Genomic DNA, 17,091 nt, shown 5'->3' with positions numbered 1-17,091 from the left:
GCGGGCGGCGTGCTGGGGGTGCGCGCCTGGGGGCTGGTTCTGGTCGCCGCTCCGCCAGATCTGGCCCTCCGGGCGGCGCTGGTCACGGGCGGCGGCCCCTGCCTCGCCTTTCGGCTGGTGGGGGTGGCACCGTGTGGTGGTCGACCCTCTCTCGCTTGCTGCTCAGTTGGGGGTGTTGGCGGATGGTGGCGACCTATTGGTGGACGTTGGCGGCTCGGCGGGTGCCGTTGGCCGGCCGGTGGTGGTGGGGTGCACCCGGGAGGGAGGCAGAGGCCCCCTGGTCCCTGCCCCTGGTGGTGCGGTGCGGTGGCTGCAGCGAGGACGAGGCCGGCGGCTGCGGCGTGGACGAGGCCGGCACCTGAGGAGAGGTCGAGGCCGGCGGCTGCGGCGAGGTCGAGGCTGATATCCCTGATGCCACCAAAAACATGGCAGATCGGCCGGGTGATGGAGGCCGTGATGAGCGCCTCCCAGGGTGCCGTGCAGACCATCTTGGGGACAGGAAGCTCGGCGACGTCCTCGCCACCAAATACGCGCTTCTTAGCGGCGTTCGTCAGGAGATCCAGGAGCTCAAGGACGAACTCGAGAGCATGAACGCGTGCCTCCGCGACCTCGCCCACAATGATGATCACAATGAACATGTAAGCTAGATGGATCCTTTTACACTCGATTTTAGCAATTGTACTTTCCGATAGCAAGGAGAACATGATTCTAGTAGTGATATGAGAGAGACCGGCATGATTATTAACTGACATGCTCATAATACGTGCTTGCAGACCAGGACTGGGATGAAACAAATGAGGGATGTCGCGTTTGATGTGCAGGACTGTATGGACAGGTTCCGCTGTCACCTCACCAAGCACTATGAAGACCGTCAAGGACTCCTGGAATACGTGAACAGGATGTTCAACATGGTGCGGACACTGCGGGTGCGGCACAAGGTGGCCACTGATATCCAGGACCGCAAATCTCGTGCCCAGAAAGTGGGCGACCGGAGGCTCAGGTACAATCCAGGCAAGTCGGTAGGACGGTCCAGCAAAGCGCTTGATTCTTCTTACAGCCACCTCGACGATCTGTACCCCTTGCTGTCAGCAATCCAAGGTGATGGGTCCAGGCTTGCTAGTTGGAATGGGCCACCTCGATAACCTGGACTGCTGGCTGCCAGCAGTGCATGGTCCTGGGCTAGTCGGGATGGACTACATGACCAATGCCATGGTCAGGCTGCTCAACGAGCAATGCCGGGCGGCTGCGGGTCCCCGAGTGCTGTCCATAGTGGGGTTCGGTGGCCTTGGCAAGACCACCCTCGCCACGACCATCTACAACTCCCCAAAGTTGGGCGGCATCCAGTGCGGCGCTTTCGTTCCGGTGTCCCAAATGTATGACGTCCGTTATCTCCTCGAGTCCATGCTGAAGCAGCTTTCAGCTTCTGCTGGAAATCATCAAAATGAGGATCCCATCAGGAACATGAAAGACTGGGACAAAAACATACTAGTTGACAAGATCAAACAAAGTTTGGAGCATAAGAGGTGAGTAATGATATAGTTTGCTCTTATTGGCTACCGAGTCTTAATTCACTGATTGCTCATACATTAATGATGCACTTTTTTTTTTACTATTGTCTTGTTGAGTTAATTTCCTCTTATGCCATACTGCCTTTGTTTTTAAAAGATATGAAGATGTCAGAGCATGTATAGTGGTTGATAAGACAATATTTTCTTATATATTCCGTACATTTGATTGTACTGCCATGTTTAAGAATGTATTCCTATTGTAAGAATAGCTGGTAAACCAAACAACACATACTTGCCAATATTTTGGTAGGGCTCAATCCAAACATACCTAGGCAACCAGGTATCAAGTAATAACCGAGTACAGAACTGGTGACATTGGATGTAAGGGAAACTTACGTCAACAAATTTCCCAAGGCATTACTCGGCTCCAGAATCTGAATCATCTACTTGTAGGCCGTTATGCATATTACACAAGGACACGAAGTGTCAAGCATTTTGTGTGGAATGATGGAGCGAAGGTACCACTTGGATTAGGGAATATGAGTGCTCTCTATACTCATGTAGACATCTCTACATAGAAAAGCTCTTGTGCAATGCGTGAACTAGGAAAATCGCGTCAGTTAACCAGACTTTGTGTAATCAACAGTGTTGGAGTTGTGTCGAATATTGTGTACAAGGTAGGTTACAGTTGGACTCTGAGTTGTATTGTGTTTAGATAGGATATGGAGTCGTGTCCTAGTAGGACACTTGTATCCTAGGCCTCTCTTATATAGCGAGGGTAGACACACGATGTAACCTATGCCAACATAATAGCACCGGAACGCAGGGGAAGCCTGTGGCATGTGCCGGTGTCCAAGGCGACCGGATGCGGTATTGTAGCGGTGTCATGGGGAGGAGCGCCCATAGTCAGGCCCCGGGGATGTAGCCATATGGGTGAACCTCGTTGACAAATCTCGGTGTCGTGCTTGATCCTGGATGATCGACGGAGTGCCTCGGAATTTATTCTAACAAGTGGTATCATGAGCTACGTTGTTCGGAGGCTGTGAATTGTTGATCTATAGGAGAACACGTAGAAGTTGTCAATGGGATCTAGCGAGATGCAATGAGTATGATTGGAGACATGGCAGCAGATGTTGGCGCGTCGGTGGATCAAAGTTGCTCTTGAAGATTTGGAAACGACGACGTCGTGTTTGAAAGAAGCACAAGGCGATGACGCGTACGTATGGCAGTCTCGGCGATCTGTTTAGGGCGACGACGGCGTAGCAGCAGGCTCGGACGGCGCGTTGCAGCACGTGGCGTGGCAGCCGGCAGGAAACCCAAGCACCGCTGTGGTGGGCCATCATGGTCTTGCGCGGAGGCCCTTGACGAACAGTGGCCTGGCGTGCGCGTACTGGGTACATGGGCGTGGTGCAGTACGGTCAAAGCAATTTAGTAACGGACAGTGATTTGTTTGGAAACAAAAGGAGACCGAGCCCGAGCGGTAGATGTGCAACGTAAGGCAGCCTAATCAGATCTAAAGGAAATCCATCAGGAGGACAAAGCAAGCTAGCATTAGGATTGAGTCAGGAGCTACACCACGATTAGTCATACAAAGAATCTGGCGCCAGCGAATACCAGGTTTGAGGTGGAGAAGTTTGACAGAACTGAAAATCTTGGGTTATGATAGACAGCGGTGAAAATTTGCTGACACACCAAGGATGCTTGAAGGCGTTGCGGGATGTCAACCAGTTAAGATGGATGATGAGGGCTGCGTGGAGTTGTAGATGGTTGCAGTTAGAAAAGTCGGCCCGGGTCAGACACATAGGGCAATTGGCCTGGACAGTCTGACGGATCGACGCAAGTCGATTGGTACAGAAGACGGTGGTGGGATCGGCGACGACGATATAAAAGCGTGATGCTGATGATGACCGACTTCTGGGCGTGGAAACACGTGGCACAGGCCCGAGGGCTTGTGTGGCTTCGACAAGACTATAGCGCGGGGTTGATTCAAGGTGATGTACACATGGAGCTTGAAGTTGACGGGGCGCGAGGGTGAACTGATCATCTACCATGGAGTCATGTTGAAGGTGTAGCTGGATTGAGGGGCTACGGTGTAAGGATCCAGAGAACCGAAGCCTATCCAGCAGGAAAAAGCGAGTGACACGTAGTTCGGACTGGAGCCCAATGGTTTGATGGAAGCATGAAACTCGTCATCGGTCGGTGATGATCGGTGGTACTCTGCAGTGGTGGTTGAGTGGTGTGGGTTCGCGACCCTTGAGACTCGACCGGGACAGCGGAGGCTCGACGCGGTAATAGCGGCGAGGCGTGCTGCACGCACGGGACATGGAGACGGGCCAGGGCTCTGGTGGTCATACATGTGGTGAGACAACTGCGAATTTGACTCGGGGTGACTACAAGCAATGGTGAAATTCTTTCAGGTTTCAGACAGGCGGTCAAAAAGGAGCGGTGATATTGAGTTCAGGTAACTCTTATGTATGACACCCAATATGTGAGTTGTTCACTTTCACGTAGGTCAGTGATCAGTGTGTGATGGCGTTGGACGGATACTCTGGAAGTTAGGAGCCCAAATTGAGTACCAAGGGACTTAATTTTGCTCGAGTGTTGACTGTGGTCAAGAAAAGGAGGGACTACAAGTTGCAGGTGGAGTCACATGGAGTCTTTGGAGTAGCAGCGGTGCTCATGGGATAAACTCAAGTCCAATGTACATGAAAGTTTGACGCATTGACAAATTCAAGGTGATGGAGAATATTCGCCAAGGTGGAGTTTGTTGGAGTTGTGTCGAATATTGTGTACAAGGTAGGTTACGGTTGGGCTTGTAGTTGTATTGTGTTTACATAGGATATGGAGTCGTGTCCTAGTAGGACACTTGTATCCTAAGCCTCTCTTATATAGCGAGGGTAGACACACGATGTAACCTATGCCAACATAATAGCACCGGAACGCAGGGGAAGCCGGTGGCATGTGCCGGTGTCGAGAGCGACCGGGTGCGGTATTGTAGCGGTGTCATGGGGAGGAGCGCCCATAGTCAGGCTCCGGGGATGTAGCCATATCGGTGAACCTCGTTAACAAATCTCGGTGTCGTGCTTGTGTGATTGCTTGATCCTCGGATGATCGACAGAGTGCCTCGGAATTTATTCTAACAAACAGGAAGGAAGCAAAGCTTTGGAAACCATTTGCTGAGTCTTTGGATGAGCTTAGAAACTCTCTACGCTATCTAATGATTGTGGATGGTTGAAAGGAAGGCGGGGGGCTAGAATTTTTAGCAGGCCTGAAGAATCCCCCTCTGTTTCTGCAGAGCCTGCATTTGGTGGACGGCTAACTAGGCTGCCTAGCTGGGTTTCATCACTCAATAACTTGGCCAGTCTGTCGCTTCGGGAGACTCACCAGTTGGCTGAGGAATCTTTTGAGGTTCTAGCGAAGCTCCCCAGTCTGGTTTCTCTCAAGCTATACTGCAAGGGATATGCGGGGAGGGCCTTATTTGAAGAGGGCTGCTTTCTCCGGCTGAAGCAATTGGTCGTGGATAATCTGGTTCAGCTTGAGAAGCTCAGCTTCCGTGGGGGTGCACCTAATCTTGAGAGGCTGACATTGTATTTCCCGAGTGTGCCTCGTGGAGGCGTCAATGGCATTGGAAAAGAAAAGCTGCCGCAGCTAAGAGAAGTTGAGTTCTTCGGTGGCATTATAGATTCTATATTTGACCAGGTGTGTGAGGCGTCCAAAGAATATCCAAATCATCTGAAAGTCACCAGGGAGGATCGACCTACTACTACTACGGAAGCTGCACGAGCACCCGCCCGGCAAGTGGACAACACCGGCCCAGGTTTGCATTTGTTGCTTCTTTCTTCTTCCGGCCTTCTTCTGATCCCAAACATTTTACTCATTCTGTGCCAATTATGCAGGGGCAGGGAGCAGTGAGCAGGAGTCAACCGATCAGGTGGATATGCCTGCACTACGATGCGAAGATGATGAGGCAACGCCAGCTTGGCGCGTGCAACCTTCAACGCGTCCCCACACTTATACATTGTAATGTGTATAACTGCATGATTTGTACTTCCTGAACTTAGCTTGAACGATCGATTGTTGCACCAGGTTTTTTGTCCCATAGGTTGTGTTATTACATGTGCAAATACAACTAGTGGGTTTTCCTGGCGTGCATCGAACTCGAATGCCTATTTTGTTTTATTTTATATACATGCATTGTTTTGGTTGTGCTGGTAACGAAAACTAACAGAAAGGTGTCCTTCAGTCCAGTTATATGCAGGATTTTGGTGAATGAATCTAATAGCTTGTGTGGTGTGAAGTGGTCGGATGGTAGTATTTCGAACCTGGCATGCCGGGCGTCGTCGCCGGATGGTGGGCTGCATGGTTGTCTCTCCGGCAAGCATTATGGCGACGATGGTGGCTATCCTATTGGTCGTGTGGGTGGCGAGGGGGTAGCGTCAGGTGGCTCGGGCTCGTTCTCTATTGTTGACAGTGGCGAGGGGGTAGCATCAGCTGGCTCGGGCTCGTCCTCTGTTGTTGACAATGGCGAGGGGGTAGCGTCAGGTGGCTCGGGCTCGTCCTCTGTTGTTGACAGTGGCGATGCCCAAATCCAGATCTGGGAATCTGGGATCGGCGTGGTTATCCTGGTGACCTCGTGTAACATGGTTGAGCTGCTGAGAGAAAGCTCCTCGCTTTTAGCACCGAGGGCGGCCCCGCTCGCGGGTGCAACTCTCTTGTTGAATACGGCGTCGTGGTTCTCCTCACCGTGTCAGGGTTCCAAGTGAAAGCTCATATCCACTTTGAACTCGGCAGCGGCGATGCTTCACGGCGCCGTCTTCCCATTTGAGGGCGTTGTCGTGGAGCTTATGTGTTTTAGAGCGGATCATGGCGTTGTACCTAGTCGTCTCTGTGTTCTCCTTCAATAGCATAGCTGTGTGCGGTGTGCATGATTCGGTTATTTTGGGATCAATTTTGTAAGATGGCTATCTCTTCATCTTATGTCATGCGGCCATGTATTTTGTTCGGTTGTTACTTTATGAATAAAGCGGGGGCGAAAATCTGTTTTTAGATAGATGCTCGAAGACCAGCTGCGTCAAGAATACGGCAAACGTGTGGCAAATAATCGATGGAAGAAGAAAACAGGGGCTAATCCTCAGAGCGCAAACAAACATGTAGCAAATCCTCAAATTTCCAAAAAAAAAAGGAGATGACGTTACCGCTTCGTCCTCCATGGACAGTTCCATCGCCCTCGACCCCCTGCGCCCTCAATCCCCTCCGGGAGCGACGACGCTTCTATTAAGTGAGCGGCGGCGCGGGTGACGAGGGAAAGCCGCGTTCAACTCCACTCTAGGAGCAAGCCAGCGGCGGCGTCGGTGGTGCTGGTGGCGGCGCCATGCGAGGAGCAGCACAAGGGCGACCGCGGCCGATCCCCTTTTCTGCTCGAGGTACTGCTTCTTCTTCAGACCTCATCTCGTTGCTCTCCGGGTTCTGCTCCCCTCCCTGGTTGTTCATCATCTCTCCTCCAGGAGTTGTATTCAGATCCCATTGCACATCAAGACAATTTCAACTAAATTGATACCATTACAAATTGGAACCAAACAAAATAGCATATGGCTCCATTACGCCCATGTGCCACTGTAATAATCTCGTAACAGTCCCGTTGCCGTTGCCATTGTGTGAATCAAACACATCCGTAGAGTACTGAGGTCTAAGGATATGAGTTGACGAGGGAAAGCTGATAAAGGGCCTGAGAAAAGCAGCATTACCACACGGAAGGAACCGAGCAAAGGTGCGACCTCAAAATAATCTCACCCGTCGTCCTCCTAATCCTCGTTAGGTGAATATATATGTCCTTAGCCTCCATTGTGATGATGGAGCAACTAAATGTGTGAATAACTCGATGACTGTCGGCGCAGCAAAGGGCGTATATATTCTAGTAGTCATATAAAATCCTCCCAACTTCACACAGACTGACAGAGTCCCATGTCACATTGAAAAATAAAGTGTCCATCATCTGCTTTTGTTAATTAATCTCATGGAATGTTTGGTGTCAAAAGACGAGTCCATTATTATGCTGTCCGGTCATGAAAGCCGGCCCAAGGGGTGCTGAGATGTCCGCTTTCTTCCAAAACTAATACACGAGTAAAAGCTGATAAAGAGCATGAGAAAGCAGCATCAACATGCATGGAACCGAGCAAAGGTGCGGCCCTATTGTAATCACAAATCGGCCACCTAACCACGCTCCTCAGCCAGCCCTTACTTAGTTGTCCACGGTCCATCTCCGACGACTCCATTCTTCTTTGCGGTTGAGCAAGTCTGGTTGTTGATCTCTGTCAAGGTTTGGTTTATTTCTCCCTTTGGTTAAGCTGTGCCTTTTTGGTCTGTGTGAGTTCTTGATCTATTGTTGTTTCAGACTTGAGATTGAGCAAGTTTGCATTTGGTTGCGGAAATCTTTGGTGCATCTTGGTCCGTGGCGCTCAACCCGTGGTGCGCCGCTCTCGGTCTTGCACTGCAGATCGACCGAGCCAACTACATTCCATTCTTATTTACCTGGCGTCACAGCAGGTAAATCTTTCGTGCTTATGTTGATGTCTACATTCCTGTGTCATGTTCATCAATGGTAATTAAGAACTTTAATTTTCGCCTTTCTTAGTGATGGCCTAGTTGGCTCGATCGGCTGGTGGTATGTCGAGTGGGTGTGCGACAATCTATACACCAGCTCCTCCTTGGTAAACAGTGATATTCCGACAGAGCATTGTTTTAACTCAGAACGCGCAGCAACAAAAGGTACCGTAACTCTTATCTAGATACATTATATAAAATTGTGACTGGTGTGGTTTTCTGTTTTCGAACTAAGCCATGAAAAATTCATGCGTACGCAACAAAAACATGGCAGATCGACAGAGGTGATGCCTGTGGTGAGCGCCTCCCAGGGCGCCGTGCAGGTCCTGTTGGGGAAGCTCGGCAACATCCTCGCCACAAAATATGCGCTTCTCAGCGGCGTTCGTGGGGAGATCCAGGAGCTCAAGGACGAGCTCGAGAGCATGACCGCATGCCTACACGACCTCGCGGACGATGATGATCACAACGAACAAGTAATGCATGCAAATACCAATAGATGGATCTTTCTTATTGAACTTTTTTATAGCAAGGAAAAGATGTTTCTTGCAATAAGATGAAACATACACTGGCATGCATGATTGTCTGATGTGCTCGTTCCTATAATTGCAGACTAGGACTTGGATGAAGCAAGTGAGGGAGGTTGCGTTCGATGTGGAGGACTGTATGGACAGGTTCCGCCGTCACCTCAGCGAGCACCATGGAGACCGTCAAGGACTCCTGGAATACCTGTATAGGATGTTCAACAAGTTGCGAACATTGAGGGTGCGGCACAAGGTGGCCACGGGTATCCAGGGCCTCAAATCTCGTGCCCAAAAAGTGAGCGACCGGAGGCTCAGGTACACTCTAAATGACTCAGCAGGACGGTCGAGCAAAGCTCTTGATTCTTACAGCCACCTTGAAAACCTCAGCCACTGGCTGCCTGAAATCAGTGGTGACGGGTCCGGGCTAGTGGGGATGCACGGCAGAACTGATGAGGTGGTCCGGTTGCTCAAGGAGCCACGCCAGGCAGCAGCGGGTCCCCGAGTATTGTCCATAGTGGGGTTCGGAGGCCTCGGCAAAACCACCCTCGCGACGACTGTCTACAACACCCCAAAGTTGGGAAGCATCCAGTGCCGCGCTTTCGTTCCAGTGTCCCAGACATATGACATCCGTTCTCTGCTCGAGTCCGTGTTGAAGCAGCTTCCACTTTTGGCTGACGAAGATAGAAATTATGATCCCCTCCTGAACATGAAAGGCTGGAACACAAGGGAACTAGTTGACAAGATCAAACAACATTTGGAGGGCAAGAGGTACGTAATGATTTTTTTTTTTTTAGAAAAGGAGGAATCACCCCCGGCCTCTGCATCCGGGTGATGCATGCGGCCATATTATTTATTATTCACAAAGACCTTACAAAGTAATACAACAGTAAGCCCGAGGCCACCATCTAAACGACACCTGTCGCTACTCCTATCCCCTTGATGAAAGCGTGCCGAATGTCCGGGCCAAATACCAAACAGACATCGCACGAAAGCCTAACATCTAACGCCGGATGCCCCATCCAGGCCACATAGGCGGGACTGGGTAACACTCCAGTCCGGCGCACTCTCAGTGAGTACCACACGCACACACTGCAAAGGGCCGTCACCTCCATCTTCCCTCGATCCATCCTCAAAGCATGTACTGACGCATCGACCTTGTCAGGCCTCTCTGCCATCGACGCCACCACGACGCCAGACAACGTCGACCTCCTGCGCGTGTCCCTCACCACACATCTGACGCCAAGCCTCCACTGCTCCATGCCGTCGAGAACCGCCGCCATGAATATGTAGAAGGAAACACCGCTCCACCGAAGCTGCCATCCGCGGGTCCCTCGAGCCCGAGTGCATCTCCAAGGATGCCGCCCCCAAGGGGGTAACGACACATGAATGCCGCCGTCATCCGATCAACTGATCTAGGGTTTCCCCCGGAGGTATTGGGTGGGGTTGGAAGCTTCACCTCGATGATGCCTTCATGAAGGAAACGATGATAAGAGCATCGTCATCACCGGCTCCGGCAAATGACCGAAGACCAAGTTTTCACCCGGATCCATTCCAAGAAATCCACCCGACAACCTGTGCACTGTCTCGACCGCCTTCAAAGCCCCAGATCTAGCCTCCTAGATCCGGCGACCAACCGCGACAGCAGTGCCACCGTAGGAGCCCTGGCGCACCAGCTAATGATACAATGCTGCATTATTGACTATTGAGTTTTGCATGGTTTAATTAATCTTCTTAAGCCATACTCCCTCTGTTTCAAAAATATAAGATGTTAGAACATGTATAGTGGTTGATAAGGCGGTAGTTTTTACATTTATTCCATGTCGCCCTGATTTCAAACTAACCCCCATGATTTCACTCTGGACCTACACGGCCCTGTAGAAGATCTGTGAGAAAATCCCCGTAGATGTAGCATTGGTCGTCCATGGCTGGATAACTCTTTTTCTATGCTGTCACTTTTTCTAGATGATGATGATCTTATTGTTAAGAGTTAATAACAGAACTTTATGGAATTAGAGGTTTGTTGTTTCTATTTCTTGAGGATTTCTAGTACTCCCTCTATTTCTTTTTTACTTCGCATATTAGTTTTGTCTTAGGTTAAACTTTTGTTTCTAAAGTTTGACCAAGTTTATAGAATAAATATTGAAAGAAGGCTACCTTTCCCCCTCCCTCTCCCGTGTCGCCGGCGACGGGTAGGAAACCCTAAAACCTATCGCCGTCGCCCCCTCCCCTCCCTCCACCTCCCTCGCCGCCGCCAGGCGTCCCCGGGCCTGAGCATGGTGCGGGCGCCGGGCATCACGGCGACGGTGCCTAGGCGCGGCTTCGTGCGAGTCCGGCAGGCGGTGTGGTGGCTGGCTGTGCCTTTCGGTGGCGTCTGGCTCTTCGGGCGGTTCGTGTGGGTTGGCCTTGATCATATCCGGCCGGATTTGGCGCGGGCGGCCCATCCGGCAACGAGGGCTGGGACAAAAAGGGGCTGCAGGCGGCTGGCACTGCCGTGCAATAGGGTGGTGGTGCTGGTGGCGTGGCTGATGTGGTGGTGGCGCGTGTGCGTCCTGGTATCCAGCTGGGCCCTCCCTGGTGGCTACCTTGGCCGCTGCTGCGGGTCGATTTGGTACCCCTCATCGGTGGGCGCGCAATTGTTGGTGGCCTCGCGAGGATGTGTCCCGGCTGCCATGGTGGGGCGACACGAGGGTGTGCTCAATGTGGTGCTCGCTAGGAGGGACGGGTGGCCTCGATGTGGTCGCGTCACCCGTCGCCGGCACAGGAGTGCGCCGGTCCGGATGCATGCGCTCCTAGTTCCCCTTTCCTCGTTTGTGGCGGTGAGCTCAATAAGAAGGATGGGTGGCCTAGATGCGGTCGCGTCACCTGTCGTCGGCACAAGGGTGTGCCGGTCCGAATGCGTCCGCTCCTCCTCCTCCGTGGGTTGGCACAGGTCTACCGATGTCTGGGGCGCAGCGTCTGCTGGTGGCTCCGTCGGTCGGGGGCTGCCGGTTGGGCCAAAGCCGGGGCCTTTGTGTGGCCTCGGGGTTCTGTCTGGTTGCAGGGCGAGGGCTTTGGTGGCGGGAGGCACGGCGTTTGGTGGCGGGGCGCGCGTCTCAAGTGCAGGCGGATGGCGTGGTTGCGGGTGGTTAACGCATGCAGTTAGGGTGCGACGGAGGGGTGTGAGCACCGGGGTACACCACTTGCCTAGTCCTTTGACTGGCCGATGGTGGCGGCGGCCGTTGACGCCGTATGCTTCCTGAAAGCTCCGTCATGGCATTTCCACTCCTGTCGTCTTGCTCCGGGTGAAAAGCGGATCTTCGGGATTGGGCGGTGGCGGCTATACATGGTCGTACCCTTCTTGGAGGCACCGCTTTGGAGTCCTGGCTTCGTTGTTGTCCGGCTCATCTCTCTATTGTGCTTGCTCATGGTGGAGGTCTCCGTCGGCTCTAAGCGGTCTTCTTAGTTTACTTGGTGGTCGGTGGGGTGGTGTGCCGGTGCCCGACACCTTTGTATCTTGCCTTGGGTGTGTGTGTTGTGTGCGGTGGTGGTGTGTGTTTGTTCAGTCTCTCGGTTGTAATCCCCTTTTCGTTATAGAATAAATAACAACAATCACATTACCAAATCAATATCTGTACTGCTATAAAAATCTCAGTTGGTGGTGTTGGTGGTGATGGTGTGTCTGCCTCTGGACAACGTGAGCCGTTCGATCTACCTGGAACCAACGGCTAAGATGTGTGTGCATACAGACATGGCCTTGCCACCGGAGGTAGCAGATATTTACCCACCTCTGCCACTGTATAAAATACGGAACTACTCATCCCAGCCTTTCTGGTTCATCTCCTTGCATTCTTGCCGGCGGCGGCGAAGGTTCCTGAAGATGGAGTCCAACTCTAGAACCCACTGCAACATCCTCCCGTCCGCACCATACGCCCTCCACATCGGCTGCTCCTCCACCATGCCCTGTCGTCAATCTCCCTGTAGAAATATTTAACAAACTTTGAGCCATGGCAGAGCTAATTTTATTGTGGTTCCGTTGTAATGCACGGGTTCCTTGCTAGTTAGTAGATTCATTATGGAATATTTTTGATATTTTATTTATTTGTATTGTTGATGTTAGTATTTTTAGTATAAATTTGGTTAAACTTACCAGTTTTGACTTAAGACAAAACTAATATGCGAATTAAAAGAAACAGAGGGAGTATAAGGTATACACGGATAGGCATGGTCATTACATCTTCGCTTTTGGACCAATTTCATCACAATAGGTATGACTGCATGAGACTAGGCAATTAGGTATCAAGTAACAAGCCGGTACACAACTCCCACTTGCATGTCCTAGCTTGATTTTTGTTACTAGCCTACTCATAAGAATGTGGGTCTTTTTTCATATTTTAGGTACTTGATCGTTCTGGATGATGTTTGGCAAGCAGCTGCATGGGATCAGCTAAAGGTAGCTATTCCTCATGATAATAATAATGAGGGTAGCATAGTAATTACTACACGCAGTCACGAGGTAGCGAAAAATTGCTGCACCTCTTCTAATGACCGTATCTACGAAATGAAACGCTTAGAGGAGGATGATTCACATCAGCTATTCTTCAAGACGGTGTTTGAATCAGGGGAATGCCCGACCGACCTGCTGAAAGTTTCTAAGGCCATACTGGCAAGGTGCAACGGTCTGCCTCTAGCTATAGTGAGCATAGGACGAATGCTAGCTCGGAGGCAAAACAAGACATCGGCAGAATGGCAAACAGTATGTGATAGGCTGGGTTCTGAACTAGAGACAAACCCCACTTTAGAGGGAATGAGACGGATACTTGCTCTCAGCTACAATGATCTGCCGTATCATCTGAAAGCATGTTTTTTGTACCTGTGTGCTTTCCCAGAGGATTTTGATATCAGAAGAGGCTCTCTGATTAGACGGTGGGCAGCTGAAGGCTTGATCATTGGAATGTATGGCCGCAGTTTGGAAGAGATTGCTCAGATTTATTTGGACGAGTTTGTGAGTAGAAGCATCGTCATCCCTGGACAGATTGGCTGCACTGGCAAGATTAGGAGTTGTAAAGTCCACGACATAATGTTAGAAGTCATCATCGCCAAATCTGTCAAGGAAAATTTTATCTCATTCCTAGGGAGCAGCCAATACAACACAGCAGGCCATGACAAGGTGCGACGGCTCTCCATCCATCCTGGTGGCGGCAAGGAGAAGAGAACATTTTCCAGTAAAAACATAGTTCATACCCGTTCACTGTCAATTCTGGGCAGCACTGAGAAACCTGTACCCATCAAATTTGCTGATTTGACACTTTTAAGGGTTTTAGATCTTGAAGGATGTGGATGGTTAAGAGATCAAGATGTGAAGGACATTTGCAAACTGCCTCTGTTGAGATACCTAAGCCTTAGAAACACTGCCATATCCCAACTACCAAATGCAATAGGGAAACTTAAAGAATTGGTGACATTGGATGTAAGGGAAACTTCTATTGGCGAATTTCCCAAAGGCATTACTCAGCTCCAAAATCTGAGTCATCTGCTTGTAGGCCGTTATCAATATTACACAAGGACACGAAGTGTCAAGCATTTAAAGGGTCAAGGAGCGAAGCTACCACATGGATTAGGGAATATGGGTGCCCTCCAGAGAATCTCTCATGCAGATATCTCTACAGAGAAAAGCTCCCGTGCAATGCGTGAGCTGGGAAAATTGTGTCAGTTAACCAGATTGTGTGCAATCAACAAGGGGGAATCAAAGTTGTGGGAACCCTTTGCCGCTTCTTTGAATGAGCTTAGCAACTCTCTTCGCCATCTATCGGTTGTGCACAATAGTACACCCACAGGCCAGGAGCTGGAATTTTTAGTAGGCCTAAGCAACCCCCCTCTGTTTCTGCAGAGCCTGCATTTGATGGGACGGCTATCAAAGCTGCCTACATGGGTTTCGTCGCTCAACAACTTGGCCAGTCTGTCGCTTCGAGAGAACCTCCACTTGGCTGAGGAATCCTTTGAAATTCTGGCGAAGCTTCCCAGTCTTGTATCTCTCAAGCTATACAGCAAGGGATATGTGGGGAGTGCCTTATGTTTTGAAGAGGGCGGGTTTCCCCGGCTGAAGCAACTGGTCGTGGATAATATGGATGAGCTCGAGGAGCTCAGCTTCCGCGGGGGTGCGGCTAACCTTGAGAGGCTGACATTGGCTTTCATGAGGGTGCTCAGTAGAGGCATTAATGGCATTGGAAAAGAAAACCTACCACAGCTAAGAGAAGTTGAGTTCTTCAGTGGCGTTATAGATTCTATATTCTGTAAGGTGTTTGAGGCGGCCAAAGAATATAAAAATCGTCCGAAAGTCACCAGGGACGATCGACCTACTATAGAAGCCGCACAAGCATCCGCCCAGCAAGTGAACGACACCGCAGGTTTGCATTTGGTTCTTTCTTCTTCCGGCCTTATAACAACAGCCTTCTTCTGACCCCAAACATTTTACCAATTCTGTGCCAATTATGCAGGGGCGAGGAGCAGTGAGCAGGAGTCAACCGACCAGCAGGTGGATAGGCCTGCAGATGACGAGGCAGCGCCAGCTTGGCGTCTACTGCCTTCTACGTGTCCTCTCGCTTATATACTGTAATGTGTAATAACTGCATCCTCTGTATCTTCTGAACTTAGGTTAAACGATCGATTGTTGCGCCAGGTTTTTCGTCCCATAGGTTGTATTATTACCTGTATTATTACAAGTGGTAGTACAACCAGTGGGTTTTCCTGGCGTGCATCGAACTCGAATGCCTATTTTGTTTTATTTTGTACTCCCTCCGTAAACTAATATAAGAGCATTTAGATTACTAATTTAGTGATCTAAACGCTCTTATATTAGTTTACGGAGGGAGTACATGCATTGTTTTGGTTGTGCTGGTAATGGAATCTGGGTGTTGCCTAGTTAAACAGAAAGGTGTCCTTCAGTCCAGTTATATGCAGGATTTTGGTGAATGAATCTAATAGCTTGTATGGTGTGAAGCTAAAAGACTAGTTAAGCGCTGGTACCGTTGTGAAAATAAGCTATTAGACAATTTGTTCTGGGGGAATCCCCACTGCTTTAGCACTGCCGCTTGTGCAATTTGACCTTGATTTGGCAGGAAGTTTCTTCAGAAGGAGTACATACAAAGAAGCAGTGGGACTGCAGGAGACAGCAAGAAGGCAAGAGATGTGTTTTCAGGTACAAGCTACTATAATGATATCAGCTGGTATGAAGATCTGTCGTCATGCTTTCGCGGTAAGGAGTGGCAAACCGTACATATATCCGGAGATGAGACACTCCGGATCAAACAGAAGAGAATTTGTTATCTGAAACTTACTTTTAGGCCAACTATGCTCGCTTCTCCGCAGTTTGCATTGCTGTGTGTGTATCACTTGTTACTTGACAGGACGAAACCACTTCCATCTATGGCGCACAGGATTGCATTGCTCCTCCACTATAGCCATCGGCCATCCACACCTACCTTTACTACTTCGGTTCAGTTTGTTTTGGTATTTTGAGCTGTCCAAATGAGCCAATGGCATACTCCCTCCGTCCGAAAATACTTGTCATCAAAATGGATAAAAAGAGATGAGCTGGAGTACATGGCAACTCATCAGTGCCTGCAAACGCAGAACACCAGTTTAATCACAGTAGTTTCCTGTATGCTCATCGATCAGTTACTAAATATTAAATTCAGTTAAGAATTTTATTACTACTTGTGTATGCTCCTGTATGCTCCTGTTTGTTAAGAATTTCCTGTATGCTCATGTATGCTCATCGATCACTACTTGTGTCAAATAATGGGAGTACACCCAACAGATAATGGGAGACCTCTCTTATTCAGTTTGTAGAAGTACACCCAACAGATAATGGGAGTAGCTAAACATGTGGAAGTGGAAGAAGCCATCCCTGATCATCAAATTCTGAACGTTGATGCAGCTCTTTTTTGGATGAACTCTTTCCAGGTGGTTGTGGAGCTATTGTTAGAGATCATAGAGGTGATTTCGTAGGTGCACTGAGGGCAAGACTCGAGCAGGTTGCTGATGTGTTGTCATGGACTGAAAATGTTCCACAAGTATCTGAAAATTGTTAATCAAGCATTCAGAAAATGTTAAATGTGTATAGAAAAAAATGTTGACCATGTGTTAAAAAAGTTAATATTGCATTTAGAAAAAAATTAGTCAAGCATTTAAAAAAAAGTTAAAATGTGCTCAGAAAAAATGTTAGTCTTGTATTTGAAAAATGTTGATCATGCATTTGAAAATTGTTAAAAATATGTATAGAAAAAATGTTGACTATGTATTATAAAACTGTTAAACATTTATAAAAAATTGTTGTTGACAGATACAAAAATGTATAATGAAAACAAAAGAAACAAAGAAAACCAAAAAAGAAACAAAAGAAACAAAAGAAACCAAAAAAACTAAAAAATTAAACCAAAGAAACAAATGTAGAAATAATAAAAATAATGAAAGTAAAAACAAAA

At 49.3% G+C, this 17,091-nt stretch overlaps 1 protein-coding gene and 1 pseudogene across 1 annotated transcript; both read left to right on the top strand.

Annotated features, from left to right (window-relative positions):
• Positions 1 to 444: 444 nt before the first annotated feature.
• On the top strand, positions 445 to 6,271 carry LOC123081035 (disease resistance protein Pik-2-like; annotated as a pseudogene).
• Positions 6,272 to 7,568: 1,297 nt separating this feature from the next.
• Positions 7,569 to 16,210, top strand: LOC123144544 (disease resistance protein Pik-2). The gene is made up of 7 exons (XM_044563750.1): positions 7,569 to 7,824; positions 7,900 to 8,051; positions 8,140 to 8,273; positions 8,383 to 8,581; positions 8,718 to 9,397; positions 13,004 to 15,012; positions 15,103 to 16,210. The coding sequence occupies exons 4-7, from the start codon at positions 8,396 to 8,398 to the stop codon at positions 15,219 to 15,221; spliced, it is 2,994 nt and encodes a 997-aa protein (XP_044419685.1). The 5' UTR covers positions 7,569 to 7,824; positions 7,900 to 8,051; positions 8,140 to 8,273; positions 8,383 to 8,395; the 3' UTR covers positions 15,222 to 16,210.
• Positions 16,211 to 17,091: the final 881 nt, after the last annotated feature.

This window comes from Triticum aestivum, chromosome 1B (assembly GCF_018294505.1).
Source record: "Triticum aestivum cultivar Chinese Spring chromosome 1B, IWGSC CS RefSeq v2.1, whole genome shotgun sequence".
Taxonomy (NCBI): Eukaryota; Viridiplantae; Streptophyta; class Magnoliopsida; order Poales; family Poaceae; genus Triticum; species Triticum aestivum.
This window is presented reverse-complemented; position numbering and strand designations above follow the sequence as displayed.